The sequence below is a fragment of the Lepidochelys kempii genome, chromosome 7, assembly GCF_965140285.1.
Source record: "Lepidochelys kempii isolate rLepKem1 chromosome 7, rLepKem1.hap1, whole genome shotgun sequence".
Taxonomy (NCBI): Eukaryota; Metazoa; Chordata; order Testudines; family Cheloniidae; genus Lepidochelys; species Lepidochelys kempii.
The window spans coordinates 18,337,871-18,354,751 of record NC_136386.1 but is presented as its reverse complement, the minus strand read 5'-3'; the positions used below and the strand labels follow the sequence as shown (position 1 = coordinate 18,354,751).

The 16,881-nt window shown below is 42.3% G+C and overlaps 1 protein-coding gene across 8 annotated transcripts in view; it reads left to right on the top strand.

The window, feature by feature from the left end:
- The first annotated feature begins 4,906 nt into the window (after positions 1-4,906).
- The window catches only part of RAD18 (RAD18 E3 ubiquitin protein ligase), a 125,841-nt gene continuing 113,866 nt past the window's right edge, over positions 4,907-16,881 (top strand). For all 8 annotated transcript variants that reach the window (XR_012159775.2, XR_012159772.2, XR_012159774.2 and 5 more), the window contains exons 1-4: positions 4,907-5,055; positions 6,084-6,165; positions 10,820-10,881; positions 12,678-12,748. Coding sequence is in view for 4 of the 8 variants with exons in the window: in XM_073351211.2 (XP_073207312.2) it covers positions 5,008-5,055; positions 6,084-6,165; positions 10,820-10,881; positions 12,678-12,748 (263 nt within the window). In the remaining 4 variants the exon portion in view is untranslated. The remainder of the gene's footprint in view (positions 5,056-6,083; positions 6,166-10,819; positions 10,882-12,677; positions 12,749-16,881) is intronic.

Below are 16,881 nucleotides of genomic sequence, written 5' to 3'. Positions count from 1 at the left end.
GAAGATTAAGACCAGGTATCTGTTTGGAGTCAAATGGTCTATAACAATTATTGCAATGAAGCACATAAAGAACATTTTGTCCATAGGGCTGCAGGTCAGACTCCAAACTGATGGCACACTTATCAAAATTTTCACCTTTGTGATACCATTACAGGGTAGTGTGCAGGAGCAACTGCAAAGGAGCTGCCTTCTGTGAATCTCCAGTAAGTCTAAGATGATTTATGATGATGTTTGGGTGGAAGCTAGTGTGACCTTGGTATAGGACACTGAATGAGCTATGTGTTTCAGAGAGGCAAATTTGGGTGGCACCAAAATGGTGATAATAGCTTCCTTACCATTCAGAAACAGAGAACCCGGAAAAAGCATTGAGGAGTTACATTGCCACAGGCACAAGAAGGTGAATTTTCATCGTATCAAACTTTGTCTTGTATTATTAATGTTCAGCTAAGGCAGCTGGAGGAGGGAGGTCCACCAGGCAGTCCTTTCATCCGGTGAGGTTTTACAAGACAGCTTAGAAATTGCATTCTGAATACTGTGAAGACTTGCTCTGTCCTAGGGAGTACATTCCGATCTTGTAGCTGCTATCCAAAAGGACAATATGTTTCCAAGGTCATTAGTTTACTAAACTACAGGAAGCTGGCAGGTGACAGCAAGCCTTAGTAAGCGTAGTCAGAGCTGGTAAAGAAGTTTTCTAATTGATGAGCTGTTCTATTTTGACATAATTACTGCTTATCAACAGATACCATAATTAAGATTACGTTTATGTCTCAGAGGTCATGGAAGTCACAGAATCAGTAACTTCCATTGACCTCTGTGACATTTCTGCCCTGGGGGGCTTGAGCTCCCAGCCGGCCTTCCCCCGCAGCTCCCAGTCCCCACCCTGGTGGGGGGACCCTGCAGCTGCCCAGCAAGTGGCAGGCAGTGGGGGGACTCTTGCAGCTGCTTAGCTGCAGATGGGGGGACCCCCCCGAGCTCCCAGCCGCCATGGGCAGTGGGGACCCTGGAGCTCTCACTCGCTGCAGATGGTGGGGAACTCCCCAGAACTCCCTGCTGCCGAGGTGGGTCGTGCACCCCTAGAGCTGCTCAGCCCCCATGCTGGGGGGGATCCCAGAGCTCCCACTCATTGCATTGGCAGGAGGCCCCGGAGCCCCAGCAGCAGTGAGTGCTGAACCCACCTCACCATTTTGTCAGGGATATTTTTAGTGAAAGTCAGGGAGTGGGCATGGGCTTCCACGGATTTTTGTTTATTGCCTGTGACCTGTACTAAAAATGACTTTTACTAAAAATATTGGTGACAAAAGTCTAACCATACTTATTTCCTATTTCATAGATTCATAGATTCCACCAGCAAGGACCACTGTGATTATCTAGTTTCAGAGTAGCAGCCGTGTTAGTCTGTATTCGCAAAAAGAAAAGGAGTACTTGTGGCACCTTAGAGACTAACCAATTTATTTGAGCATAAGCTTTCGTGAGCTACAGCTCACTTCATCGGATGCATAAAGTGGAAAGTACAGTGAGGAGATTTTATATACACACAGACCATGAAAAAATACACATTGTAAGGAGAGTGATCACTTAAGATGAGCTATTACTAGCAGGAGAGTGGGGTGGGGGGAGAGAAAACCTTTTGAAGCGATAATCAAGGTGGGCCATTTCCAGGAGTTAACAAGAATGTCTGAGGAACAGTGGGGGGAGGGGGGAGGAATAAACAAGGGGAAATAGTTTTACTTAGTATAATAACTCAACCACTCCCAGTCTCTATTCAAGCCTAAGTTAATTGTATCCAATTTGCAAATTAATTCCAGTTCAGCAGTCTCTTGTTGGAGTCTGTTTTTGAAGTTTTTTTGTTGAAGGATAGTCACTTTGAGATCAGAAATCGAGTGACCAGAGAGATTGAAGTGTTCTCCGACTGGTTTATGAAAGTTATAATTCTTGACATCTGACCTGTGTCCATTTATTCTTTTACGTAGAGACTGTCCAGTTTGCCCAATGTACATGGCAGAGGGGCATTGCTGGCACATGATGGCATATATCACATTGGTAGAGGTTCGTTCACCTGCACATCTGTCTGTGTGTATATAAAATCTCCTCACTGTACTTTCCACTTTATGCATCCGATGAAGTGAGCTATAGCTCATGAAAGCTTATGCTCAAATAAATTGGTTAGTCTCTAAGGTTCCACAAGTACTCCTTTTCTTTTTGTGATTATCTAGTCTGATTGCTGTATAACAAAGGCCATAGAACTTCCCCCAGATAATTTATTTTGAACTAGAGCATGTTTTAAAAAGACTTCCAGTCTTGATTTAAAAATTGCCAGTGATGGAGAATCCACCAGGATCCTTGGTGAACTGTCCAATGGTTAATTACTCTCACTGTAAAAAAGGATGCCTCATTTCTAGTCAGAATTTGTCTAGCTTCAACTTCCTGCCATTGGATCTTGTTAGATCTTTGTCTCCTAAATTGAAGAGCCCATTATCAAATATTTGTTCCCCATGTAGGTACTTATAATACAGACTGTGTTCAAGCTATCCCTTAACCTTCTCTTCATTAAGCAAATTGAGCTCCTTGAGTCTCTCTCGATAAGGCATGTTTTCTAATCCTTTAATCATTCTTGTGGTTCTCTCTGAACCTTCTCCAATTTATCAACATCCCTTTTGAATTGTGGACATCACAGAACTGGATACAGTATTCCAGCAGTGGTCAGATCAGTGCCAAATACAGAGGTAAATAACCTCTCTGCTCCTACTCACAGATTCACAGAAGCCAGCCAGCTAGCAAGCTGAGCAGGTTGCTGCCTAAGCTAGACAGTAGAAAATTCCAAGGAGAAGGCCCTGGCCTATACCCTGATCCTCAAGGGGAATTAAGCATCCAACTCCAGGCTCTAATGCTCACTATTATTTTTTTTGTTTCTTCATCTTCCTTTTCCTCTTAAAGACTTTTCTCTTCCTCCAGATTAATTACTTTCCTTTCTTGCCCTTTCCTCAGTGGCTTGTTATCAGGATCAAATTGGCATGACAACTTGCAGATGTTTTTTTGGTTTTTTTTGGCTTGTAGTGTTTACAGGTCTCTTGTGAAATTGATAGGGATCAATGAAATCCTCATCACTTTAGTATCTGAGCTCCCAGTTTGTTTTTCATCTCCTTTCTATGAAGCATCGGGGATGGTCATAGCTGGAGAAGGGACATTGGACAGGGAGGACTAGGCCTCTGAGGGGACACCGAGCATTCTCTCTCTCTAGTACTTGGCTGGTTGGTTCTCGCTCATGTGTTCAGGGTCTAACTGATTGCCATATATGGGGTGGAGAAGGAATTTTCCCCCAGGTCAGACTGGCCTTCCTCTGCAGCGTGTGAGTGTGGATCATTTCGCTGCCATTGCTGTTGCCTTGGGCACCGGTGCACCATGGTCTCTCCTGTTCTCTGGCTGTGGCACATATAGTCTATAATACTATATGTATAATATAGTATAAAATTATCTATAATACTTCGTATAATTTCAGTTTAATGTGTGGGTGCTGGGTGGGGGTGGTAGCAAGGTCAGACTAGATGATCTGGCGGTCCCTTCTAGCCTTAAATTCTGTGGCTCTAAAAGTCATCAGTGATCTCCAGCTGCTTCTCCTCCGGCAAAATTATGGACAAACTAATGGTCTTGTAGCATGTTCTGAAGACTATGCTGTTGCTCGTGCTTACCATAGTAGTGCTAGTCTTGCAATATTTGGCATTTTTCTTGAAGCCTCTGCTGCCGTAATCATCAGATTATGTGTAGATCTCCACTTTTTTTTTTTTTTTTTTAAAGCAAGTTTCTGGCCCTTGTGTTTGTGAAGAAAAGATTGAAAACGTGAACCTTAGAGGCAAATAAAAAGCTGCCCAAACTTATTTTTTAAAATAAAATCTTGTGATATTTGTCATCAGATGTTTGGCTGCGTGTGCGTTCTCCTTGTGTGCTGTCCCAGCTCTGCGCAGATAGCTGGCACAGCAGATCTTGAGTGAGCTGCCCAATGATCACAAAATCCGTTAAGGTGCGAAGGCGTTTGGTCAGGTATATTGTCAGCAAAGCACGGTCCTAGCTCCCCGGATCTGTGTCTACAGTTACACAAGCACATGTATGCCCGTGACAGTCAGGGGCGGGACTTTCCACTGCCCTCTCGGCTGGACAAGGACGCTTCCTCTGAGATACATCTTTACACACCAATACAAACAAGTTACGTATCGCCCTCTGACGTATCAGGGTGCCACCCACTGCCTTGTACCTGAAGGTTCAATCAAAACATCTCTATTCATCATGCTGTCATCCCGACCTTATCCTTAAGATGGGTCAGCGTGTTCTTGTTATCATGGGGGAATGTGTTTAGCGGGGTGTTCTGGTACCACCCTTCTGCACTATGCTTGTGCCTCGCACCTCTTAGGGGTATGTGTTTTTGCAATATCAGCCCTGTGCTCTGTGCCAAATTCTGTGAGCAGGGCCTGCCTCTTGCTCACAACCTGACTTTGCTTTATATCAGCAAAGTTTCGACCACTTTAGTTCAGGCCTCTGCTACAAGGGCTTATGTGTCAGGCGCTCTTCCTACTACAACAGTTATGCCAGGCTCAGGCGTTGGACGGAGGGGTGGTGTCTGGCGGGATTTCCGAGCGCTTGGGACGACTATAGTGGAGCGTGGTGATGGATTCACGGGAGGGCCAGCGGTGGGGTCCCTGTGGATGCAAGGGGAGGGTCCCGTTGCCCCTGCTGACCCCTGTGGTTTAAACTGGCTGGGCCTCTGTGACAGGGAGGTATCCCCCTTCTCCCTCAATCGCCGGCCCCACCCTGGTCGGGCCCCGCCACAGCCCTGCCAGGGGAGCAGAGCGCAGCCGCAGCACGAACTACATCTCCCAGCAACCTCCGGGGCGGGGGGCCGGAAGTCTGCTGGCGCGCGCGCGCGGGCGCGCCGGTTGCTGTGCCGGGAGCCGAGCGCGGGTGATTTGGGGCCGGCTGCGGGCGGCTCGGGAGCGGGCCCTGCCTGTGGCGGGCACCATGGCGCTGGCCGAGCCGCGCTGGCCGGAGAACCTCTCCCTGCTGAAAGTAAGTGGGAGGGAGGCTCCCCGGGGCTTCAGTCCCGGCGCTGCGCTGGGGGAGCTCGCTGGAGCCGCGGATCCCAGCTGTGTGGGCTGGGACCGAGCCCCTGCACTCCCCCCTCCTCTTCCCCCCCCCCCGACATGGGGGTAGAGGGACAGTGAGAGCGGGGGGAGGCCTGGGGCCTGCCCAGTGAGAGCTGGGGGGCGGGGCCTGCCCAGTGAGAGCTGGGGGGCGGGGCCTGGGGGAAAGGCACTCAGGGGGGCGCCCGTTGATGCTTATTGGGGGGTGGTAATAGACTTATGGTCCAAAGAGCCTTATAAGTCAGAGTGGAGTCCTTAAAATCCTGAGGGAAGAGAGTGGTTCTCCAGAGCTGGCCAAGCGTCAGGGCTGGCATTTTGATTCATGGGGGGCTCCCAAGAGTGACGTTGGGGGTCTCTGAAGTATAGAGGATTGTAGCTGGCCTTAGAGTGGAATTTACCGTTCCCACCCCCCAAAAACTTTTAGGTGGCAGAGCAGGCCCTTTGCTTTCAACAAGACCCATGTCCCTATTTTTCCGAGGGAGGGAGCTGGATGGGAAGAGTTTGTCAGGAGGAATATCCGATAATATTGAATTACTAGTAAAGCTCCCATTTGGGAAGGGTCTTCTGCAAGAACTGCCTTTCCCTTCCCCCTTTTCACTCTTGAGCTCTAGCAGGAGTGCCAAAGATTAAATATACACACTGGAACTGATTTTGGAAGCTGTTCTATGTTCAGTTTGTTTATTGAATTTGTGTTCAGCAAGCCGAATAGCTATGTGACCGTTTGCATTTGTGTTTACATTTAGTGTAACAGCTCTTGATGTAAAGCAACTGTTAAACGCATCCCCAAGAGACGTGAGGGATTTTTGGTTTTCATCTATGGGGTTTAGGAAACTGCTGGACAAGAATTTCTGAGATTGAAAGCGTGTAGATATTTCTTATATCATACATATAGTCAGACGAAGAGCTCTTGAAGGGTGTCTTCAAATGACATTAACTTTATTTTTCCCATTTCAGGCAGTGGATGATTTGTTGCGTTGTGGGATATGCTTTGATTACTTCGATATTGCAATGATCATACCACAGTGTTCACATACCTGTAAGTACAGGAGTATTTTTATGGGTCTGTGTATATATCCCTTACTAGTGTCTGACTCTCATTCCATCCAGTCATCTCTTCTATTAGATCTTAGGGTAAGCCCAGACTCGAGCCTAACCCCCTCTTGCATCCACACACGAATTATGTTAACCTAGGGCTTGAACCTACAGTTTCAGGACCCTGCAGGGCTGGAGGGTCCAGGCCCGTGTTAAGCTGACACCTACATAATGGCATAGAGAGTACACTTATAAAGTTTTTGGCTGATAGCAAGCTTTGAAGGGGTTGCAAGAGCTTTGGAGGATAGGATTAAAATTCAAAATGATCTGGACAAGCTGGAGAAATGGTCTGAAGAAAATAGGATGAAATTCAATAAGGACAAATGCAAAGTTCTCCACTTAGGAAGGAACTATCAATTGGACACATACAAAATGGGAAATGACTGCCTAGGAAAGAGTATTGTGGAAAGGGATTTGGGGGTCATAGTGGATCGCAAGCTAAATATGAGTCAACAGAGTAATACTGTTGCAAAAAAAGCAAACATCGTTTTGGGATGTATTAGCAGGAGGGTTGTAAGCAAGACACAAGTAGTAATTCTTCCGCTCTACTTCGTGCTGATTAGGCCTCAACTGTGTATTGTGTCCAGTTCTGGGCACCACATTTTAGGAAAGATGTGTACAAATTGGAGAAAGTCCAGAGATGAGCAACAAAAATGATAACAGTCTGGAAAAAAAGAATTGCATTAGTTTAGTCTGGAGAGGAGAAACGGTGGGGTGATATAACAGTTTTCAAGTACTTAATAGGTTGTTAAAAGGAGGAGGGAGATAAATTGTTGTCTTTAACCTTTGATGGTAGGACAAGAAGCAATGGGCTTAAATTGCAGCAAGGGCAGTTTAGGTTGGACATTAGGAAAAACTTCCTAACTGTCAGGGTGGTTAAGCACGGGAATAAATTGCCTATAGAGGTTGTAGAATCTCTGTCATTGGAGATTTGTAAGGGTCAGTTAGACAAACACCTGTCAGGAATGATCTAGAAGATAATACGTAGTCCTGCTTTGAGTGTAGGGGGCTGGACTAGAAGACCTCTTGAAGTCCCTTCCAGTCCTATGATTCTAGGATCTGAGCCTTGTCACTTTCCTGTTTGCATGTGGCCCCGGTTTGACTTGGGTCCCAGAAGTCCTCTGGATGTATCCCAGAGTTCACTGGGGCAACTTCCTTAGTTTTCTCTATGCGGACAGTCTGTGATGCAGTCTATTGGACTGTATTGCAAATGGAAGCCACGCTTCCCTTTGCAAAGGGCAGCAGCTCAGATAAGCTTTAACTTGTTGTTTCTTGAACACTGGTCTGCAAGCACACTATCAGAGAGCCTGCAGGGTTTTTAGGGGAGACTGATCAGAAGAAGCTTTTCGCAGAGGGAGCTGGTCAGCCAGATTTTAGTGCACGCTGCCCAGGTGCCCCTGCACACGCAGCCTCAGGGAGGGCAGGAGAGGCCAGAGAGCAGAGTGTGGACCAAGTGGCTGCCCTGCAGGAAGAGGGAGCATCAGAGCTCCTGGCTCAGCTAGGCTGGGGGAAGGGATGACCCCACAACACCGTGGCCACACCTCCTTCTTGCAGGGCAGCTGGTTGGTCCCCGCTCTACTCTCTGATCCACTCCTGCCCTCCCTGGGGCTGTGTGGGCAGGGGCATCTGGGCAGCGCACACTGTCAGGGCGGCAAGTGGTAGAACGCTGTAAATCTGCTTTATATTCATCGCTGCAGATATCCGTGGACCATGTTTGTGGATCTGATGCGGATAAAGATTTTCTATCTGCGCAGGGCTCTAGCGAGGGGAGCCAGCCCCAAAACCACCTCGTAGCCTCCTGTGGCAGTGACTCTGGCTACTCCTCAGAGCTTGCCCAGAGCAGAGAGCAAAGCTGACAGGTGGGAGGTGGCTCCCAGCTGCCAGGATGTTGGGGGTTATCTCTCCCCTGGCTGTACTGATCCAGGACCTCTGCAACTCTGCCTCCATTCAGGGCAGCCTCTTTGTCCCACTCTGCCCTTTGTCCCTTGCTTCTGGGGCTCCCCTGCCCTTCCTGGGACTGCGTGTGCAGAGATGCCTGGGCAGCATGCACTGTGAGGGCAGTGAATGGGAGCCAGTCCCAAAACTTCACCACATGCTCCCGGGGACCCCTTATCCCTGCCTCCAGCAGTATAGCAGGGATAACGGATTCCCAGGGTGTGTGAATTGGAGTACGTTGCACCCCAAGACCTGGGGATGCACTTCACAGCTTGCAGCAGCCACGCTGTGTGTGGTGTGTGGTTTTTCTTCTGAAACCTACACTTTGTCAACCTTCAAAACAAACAGACAACAATAAATAAATAACCAACCAAACAAAAACACCTTCATTGAACATCCTATTTTAAAAATTAAGAATCACAAAGTTTCATTTTAATAGTTTCTCAGCCCTGGACAGGGATGTCCTAATTATCCTCAGAACAGGTGCACATGGGGATTTTTCTGCCAGTGTGACTCAGCTTAGAGGTGGAGAGCCCCATTCTCAAACTAGATGGTAGTTCAGTATAAAGCTTTCTCAAACTACCTACCAAAGGAGCTCATTGTGCAGTTTGTGTTACTGAAGGGACTCACGTGCCCATAAGGAGCACCATCAGAGTTAGGAAACTGGGTGGGCAGTAGAGCTTTCTCACTTTGCAACACGTTCGTAGGGCTAGAGCATCAATGCTGGTTTGCGGGGGAGAAGAGGCACTAGGCACTCTGGGACAGGGTTACTTTGACTCAGGTCTGTGCACTGCAGTGTGGACGCCAGAGTTATAGGTTTGAGCACGGGTCAGAAAATCCTTAACCTAGGGTTAAAATGCAGTATAAACATGCAAGCCCAGCGTTCTCTGACACAGTTTAGCTGACTTGAGTCCCACTAACCCTGGGCTTACATTGCTGGTTAGACATGCCCTTAGTGTTTGTGTGCATATAGGTGAACCTTTTTACTTCTTTTGCTTTTTACGACAAGCTTATGCCTACTGTCCTGTGACTAACATTCTAGGTTAGTAAAGGTCATATAAAAGACAGACTCAGCGATTACAATGAGCAGTTACAGAACTTGATTCTGTAGCCATGCTCTGTACAGGAGTTCTATTCACTTGAATTAACAGGAGTTCTACATGTGGAGTGACTGCAGAATCAGGCCCTATGTGAGTGAACCCCTGTGTGGTACGTCAACAGATGGAGGCTAAAGTTATGCAGATTCCTTTCCTGCCACCCCTCTTTGGCCTTATAGGATTTATTGCCTAGAGCTGTATTAAATTTTCCATGCATCTCTCCACTCTGTCCCAGGGCATACAGGAACAACAGCAGCATAACTTAGGTTGACTTACAGCTTTAGTGTAGACTAGCCCTTAGGAAGGTATATTGCAGAAGCAGTTTGACGTAGGTGTGCTTGTGACTGCTGGAGACAGAGGTACAGGAAATGTAATTGGAATGATAAGAAAATGCATGCTAAAATTATCTTTAATAATTGTTTGTTATTGCTTGATGTGTTCTTCCAGCTGTTATTAGACAGCTGAATGCCCAAAGCAATCTGTGAATAACTTGGGATGCAGAGCGTGATGCTTCTGACAGACTTTTCCTTAAAAATAAAGTTGTTCCAAGAGGAAGTGCAATTATAATATTATTGGAAAGTTTAATCAACTCTACTTAGGTGTAATGAAAGCCATATCCATGAGTTAAAACTAGGACAGAACATTTACTTGAAGTAGACTAGTAGGGAATAAAAACCTATCAGCAGAGAACTTAATCAAATCTATTAATTTACAGAACAGTAACACTCATATGCTTATGGAGCTTTACATTCTCAAAGCACTTAAAAACACCCCTGTGAGGGAGGTCTTATCTCCATTTTACTGAATGGAGAAATTGAGGCAGAGAAGTGAAGTGCCTTGCCTATATCCACTCACTGAGTCATTGTCAGAACTGGGATTGGAATTTAGGAATTCCTAGGCTCTTCTTACTCCGTTAGTCTGGAGAAGCCCTTCTGGAAGGCTCAATTGTGCAAGATGCTGAGCATCCTCAACTCCCACTGAAGTAAGCTTTCAACTTTGGTTGAGGGCACTAAGCACATTGCAGGATCAAGCCCTTACCCCCTTTAATCATTTCTTAGCAGGAGGATAAAAATAATGGCTAATTGAAGGCTCTCTTAAGTTAATGGGAGTTACTGAATTGACTTCAGCTAGCTTTGGACAAGGTCCTAAAAGATAGGAGCATGCAACCTGTGTTAAATCTTCCCCGTGATTTTACTCCATATACTGGATTGGAGTTGAATTTTGTGGTTCTAGGAAGTGTAGTTATTTCAAACTTGAAGGTTAGCTCAGTAAACCTTGCTATTTTAACAATAGTAGTTGATATTTCTTTGGGGTATATTTGCTAAATATTTTTTTTTTAAATGGACACACAGACTGAGATCAAATGCTGAAATATGTTGGTAAACGTTCCATTAAAATAGAATAGTATTCTTTATTGAATGTTTCTCTTTTTATGTATGACTATACTTACTTTAGTTCACATTTTGCTAGGTTTTTTTAAAAAAAAATAATATAGTTACTCAACAATGTGTGTTCATCTTAGCTTAGTACACTCTGATTATATGGTATGTAACTTGTTTTTTTCAGATTGTTCCCTTTGTATACGAAAATTTCTGTCTTACAAAAATCAGTGTCCAACATGTTGTGTGGTAAGTGTTTTTGTTTTGTTTTGTTCTTTTTTTTTATATATTGTTTTGGGCAAATCTTCAGTATTAAGACCTTTTCATCTTTGGGTCTAATCAAATATGTCATTTTAAGATATACAGAACTGCTTCTTATAGTGTTCACCTCTGCTGGTATTTTCAAACGTGAGGTCCTCAAGTTGAGCACATAAAATCCATATCTAGGCAGCTACCATAAATAAGTGTCATGATTTTTTTCAGAGGTGCTGAATATTAATTGAAGTCATTTAAATCTTTGGCACCTAAATAAGTGGTCTAATACAGATTTAGGCACTCGTAGGCACCTTAATTTTCATCAACCTTTGATCATTCCATGGTGCACGTTATTGGTCTTTTAAAGAGACGCTGTCAGGTTGAATTTGATCCAGAATTTAGGATTAGTAAAAATAAGCTTTTATAAAAACTATAGCCAATAGAAATGGCTTTTGATTGATTCTTCCCTCCCCCCATCCCATATTTTAAATTGAGGAGTACATGTTATTTGGGGGTGGCTGGTGATGGAATGTTTAGATACAAAAATCACTTCTGAGTATACTCAATGAGAGCATTTTCTAACATTTACAGTTCTGATTAAGTAAGTCCTGTCGATGCTGCTGCTCCACTTTGCATAGTGGAGATTAAGTGTCCTCCTATGTGTCTATTGTGTAGAATACGTAGTTTAATATATTTGCTACTCATATTGTAAAATGTGTTCCATACAACACATCAGATATGTAGTGCAGCTCTTCTGGGGTGGGAGATGGCAGTAGACTATACAGAAGAGGGGTGATTGATGTTGGCCATGGATAATGGAGTAAATCCCTTCTCTTCTGAAAAACGCTGTGAGGACCAGCAATACCCCTGCAGTACAGGCAAGACTGACTTATTAAGATCTTATCTGAAAGACTTTCACTTAATAAAGTGCATGGAAGACCATTCATCTTTGGCTTTCAGCCAGTTGGGTTTTACTGGATGTTTTTAAATGGTAGGCTGCTTAAACACAACAAACAATGTTTCAAAAGTACTGGCAAAATATAGGTGATTTTCCTTGCATATTCCTAAAGCATATTCCTCTGTTCATAAATAATAATTATAATAATAATAATAATAATAAATAATAAACATATTCCTCTGTTCAAGGCCAGAATTCAGAAAGGTCTGTTTGTAATATATTATCAGTTTTTTGATGTTTAAAAAAGTGCAGACTTCTCGGTATATATTTCTGGACTGCACATTTTATATCCATCCTTCTACCTTCTTAAAAATTGATATGAGTAAGAGCAAAGGAAGCTCTGGAATGGTAACACAGGAGAAAAATTAAAATAGAGAGGAAGGTTCTTTTAAAAGAATATGTATGCAGAAAACTACCCAATAATCTGTATCTTTTATTCCACCATTATTCAGACTATGACATTGTCCTTTGTTTACTCCTTCTTGCTTAATGTTTGCATCTCATTCTTAGGAGCCTACTTTTGTCTTCCAAAATAATTGGAGCTAGGGTACAATAAAGCATTGTTGGAAACTAGTGTTAATGGGTTGGTCTTAAAACAAAGTATTGTTTTTTTAATCTATACTTCTGGATATTACCTAACATTTTCAAGACTCACTTATTTTACGGTCTTAGATGGTTTTCAGTAGAAGATATTTGTACTTAATTTTTATGGAACTTTTTTGACATAACAATTTTGAGGGGTAATGGTTTTATGGGTGGTGTCTGAAACACACATCTGAGAAGTAAATTATGTGTGCTTGAACACTGTCTGTTTACTTCTGTTCTTTTGTAGGCAGTCACGGAACCTGACCTGAAAAATAACCGGATATTAGATGAGCTGGTAAAAAACTTTAATTCTGCAAGGTACAACAAAATTTTACAAATATTATGCATGTTTCCATGGTTAGAAATATAGATATCACTTGACTCCTTTAGTTCAGATTGCACGCCATAGTGTGTGTGGTTTGAGTTAGAAACCCAGGCCCATGTGTCATAATGCAACCAAAAAGAATAAACTAGTGAAAATTTTCACATCTGTGTCTCATATAGTAGAGGAATTGATTAATGGGTGTATGTGGGCAGATTCATGTTTAATTTGTAACCTAAATGCCACAAGGATGGACTAATTTTAGGAAAAAAGGGCCTGATTGTAAAGTGCATTTTGCATACTTAATTATAGATGAAGTCAATGGAATCTTATATGGGCAGAAGATGTCTCTAATGGTTTATTACAGGTTTTTATAAGGAACCCATCATTGTGATAGCTGTGCACATAATCTGGTTTTAAAAAAAATAAAAGTCGGGAGGAAGGGGTGTTTAGCTCTTCCATTTTTACAAATTATGTAGCTTCATTCTGTTCAGCCAAATAGACCAGCTTTGTCATTCTTACTTGAGGCAGGTGACCATTTTGAGAACTTGTTCGCCGTTTATGAAGAAATACTGGAAAAAATCACACTCCTGGGCTGTGTGATAATCTTTGTGAAAGATACTAGGTGCTGGAATGTGTTTACATTGTAGTGCACCAATACAAATAAATTAATATAAATAGAGATACATTTACTTCTACCTTTTTGTACCTGTATTCTTTGCACTTCTATTGCCTGATCCAGTGTCTACTGAAGTCTATGGGAGCCTTTGCATGGATTTCAGTAGGCTTTGGACCTGGCCCTTCGTACTTCGTAGTGGTGCCCTCTATACAAGTAAGTAAGATAGTTGGTAGCAGTGTTACAGCTGCATTATGGTGCTTCAAAGATGTTTGTAATTAATTTTATACTCAAGTTTACTCTGACCTGTGACCTCCCTCCTAGTCAGGTTTGCTTGAAGCCGATAGCAGTACTGTAATTACTGGAAGTCAGAACTGATAATTGTATCCTCCACATATTGCATTGGACAATAACAAATTGAGTGTTGGGTATGCCTGGAATTTCTGTTAAATAGTGAGACCTGCAAACAGACATACTCTGTAGCATGTACTATACTAGAAAAGCGCCTCTGTTTATGTAAATGAATGGTCTTTAGCTGAAAATGACTGGAAGAAAGTCATAACTGCAGTAGAAATACTAAACTAGATATGTTGTGTGCTAGAGTTACAGTATAAAGTTTGTTAGTGTGATTCTAAAATGATGATTATCTGTAAAATTGTAAACATGACACAAGCCTATGAAAATCTGAGAGTGAAGTCCATTTTCCTATTGGATGCTGTACTAGTCTTTATCTACTAAGGTAAGTTCAGTGGAATAAACAGAATATTATTTCAGATTCGTTTGGAAACGTTAATAAATGAGTTAATCCTTTTCAATTGCATTATAAATCTTGAACCTCAGGCTTTTCCTAACAGCTAGTGATCTGCTAAATGAAAGAGGAGAAAGCCAAAGCCATAAATAACCGTGCAATACTGAGATTCCTTACAGCCAGCCATTAACAAAGAAAATGTAATAGAGAACCTGGCAGTGAGGCAGAGCAGGTTCTGGAAAATTTCCTGTAACTCACTAGTCCTGCTGCTGTTGCCAGCCAGCGTAGTCTGCCACCTTGGAAGGCCTTTAAGCTCCTGTTGCTACTGATTTCCCATAAGACCCTTCAGAGTCATAAACTCATGTTGGGAGCCAGCTTACAGGGACAAAGGGAAAAGCAGTGTCAGAGTGCACAAGGTACTTCCTCTGTGAAAGAGATGTTGCCAAATCCATTTTAGGGTTAGAGTGACTATTGTTTTATTAAAAGGTGCTGATGAAAGTTGGACAACTTCTTTGCTAGTTGTGAGAATGAACTGTGTTAGCATTGATCTGCTTGTCTTCCAATTCCTAAATGTAATTTCTTTAGTGGGTGTTTCATGCTTATTTGCCTGAATGGTTCCACTGAACTTCTGACCTCCCTGTACAGCGTAAACTGTTCTTTTAAATACATTACTAACTCATATATAGGAGGCGTTAAGCCTCTTGTTACTTTTTTTACCTCAACAAAACAGGTTAACTTTATTAATAGGCTAATATACATATGCCCATTTCCTTCTAAGATCAGGGCAATTGCCCTGGGGAAAGGGATTGAATACTGAGATTTGTACAGGGCAGTACTCTGGGTTTTCTCTGTAATAGTAATGCTTTTCTTAAATGTAAGGAGTTAATTTTGGACATGGAGATTTATATCATTGCTATGTTTCTTAAAGAAATGAGGACACAAAGGTGAACCACAGAATGGAGAAATGTTACAGTGATACAGATTCAAAAGGACATGTATTCCAATCTAGAAAATCCTAAAACCTGGAACTAGCTCAGAAAAGTCACTTTCATAGGTGAAAGGCAACTGTAAAAAAAAAAATAAAATAAAAATATTTTGGAGAAGACTTGAGTGATGTTGCTGATATTCTATGGAAGCAGTTGCGTTTCTGAACAGAAAAAGAATCCTTCTGTAGCAGAGATGATATAATGGAAACTACGAGAGGGGTATTTATTAGATGCCTGAGACGATAATGGAAGGAAAGAAAGGTCTAACATGCCAAGAGAAGATGATGTACTGGGAAGACCTAGATTGCCACATCCTATGGGAGCAGCTGCTTTACTTACTTACTGGTCTTAATGAAGTTCCAGCTTGCATTAGTGATGCCTATGAAGGGCACACACAGACCTCACTGAATTTAGATTTTATTTCTTTCACTCATTCTTGTGGGAGAATTTGTGATCCAGAGATGAATTGGAAAGTCCACTCGTAGAGTTAGTGACATTATTCTGGTACGGTGAGGGTAGGAAAAGAGAAAATACACCTTTGCGACAGTATTGTATTACAAATACGCATAATTGAAAGAAGAGTATTTGAACAATACTTTTTAGCCATGGATTTAAAACAAAAACAAACAAAAAAAACCCCCCAAAACTTGTCTGGGTGAAAATTTTTATTTATTTTTAACTGAGCTCACGCTATAATTTTGTAAAAGAAAAAGGGAGTTAAATCATGTAATTTCAATCCGGCTTCAGATTTTTGATTTAAAAGGGCTCATAGAAAAGTACTAGTTTTGTGTGAGAAATTAAAAAAAAAAAAAATCCCCAAATTTCCCATGAAAATTTTTCTTTTTTATGACCCACTGAAAACCTTCCCCCCCCCCCCCCAATCAGAAAATATTTTTGGTTTCAAGGTTTTCATAGGAAACAAAATAGAAAATTTCAACAATAATGAACATTTTCAGCAAAGTTTTCTTTTTGGTTGAAAAAATGTTTTGACAAAAATATTTTGACAGTTCTGATGATTATTTACTCAGAAGATAATTCTCACTTAAACTTAAGGGGCAGAAGAAATGTAAAGTTGTCCAAGGAGCCTAAAATCTGAATTTTTCTAGTTAGTTAATAGGTTTGCAGGAATATTGTGCCTTCACTTGGATGTTGTTGTCTTCCTTATTTCCTGCTTTGCTCTTGGTTCGCCTTAGGGATTTATTTTGTAGCCCTGAATAGTGGGAACAGTGAAAGAAGCACAAGTTGGTATAGAATTTACCACAGTGTCGGTGCATTTGGCTGTGTGAGATTTCTTGTGCTCACAAAAGGGAAATGGAGAGACTGGTAAAAGGAGTAAGATAGTGAGTGATTGTTTTTGTTCTTTGCTCCTCTTTTTAATTATGCTTCATTATGGGAAGCAAACGTGGCTATAGGCCATTGGTTTTTTTTTTTAAAGCTGACCCTCTGCTTGAAAGTCAATGAGGAGTTTGACTTCATAAATGATGGCAGGATATATTGTTCATGTTGTGTGTCTGTCTTGCGAAAGGTCCATGGATGCAGTTAGGTTTAATTGAATTTTTTAAAAAAGATTTTAAATTAAACAATTCCAATATTTTAGCTTGCACTTTCTCTCTAGTGACAAATGGATTTTTTTTTAATTAGGATTTAACTTTTCAGGGAACAAGCAGTGCTGACTTGGATCCATTATTATATTGAATCTTAAACCTTAATTTCTTTTGACTGCTTTGATGAATCAATATAAATCTGACAGTTCACAGTGGTTTAATAGTCTTCCCCCTT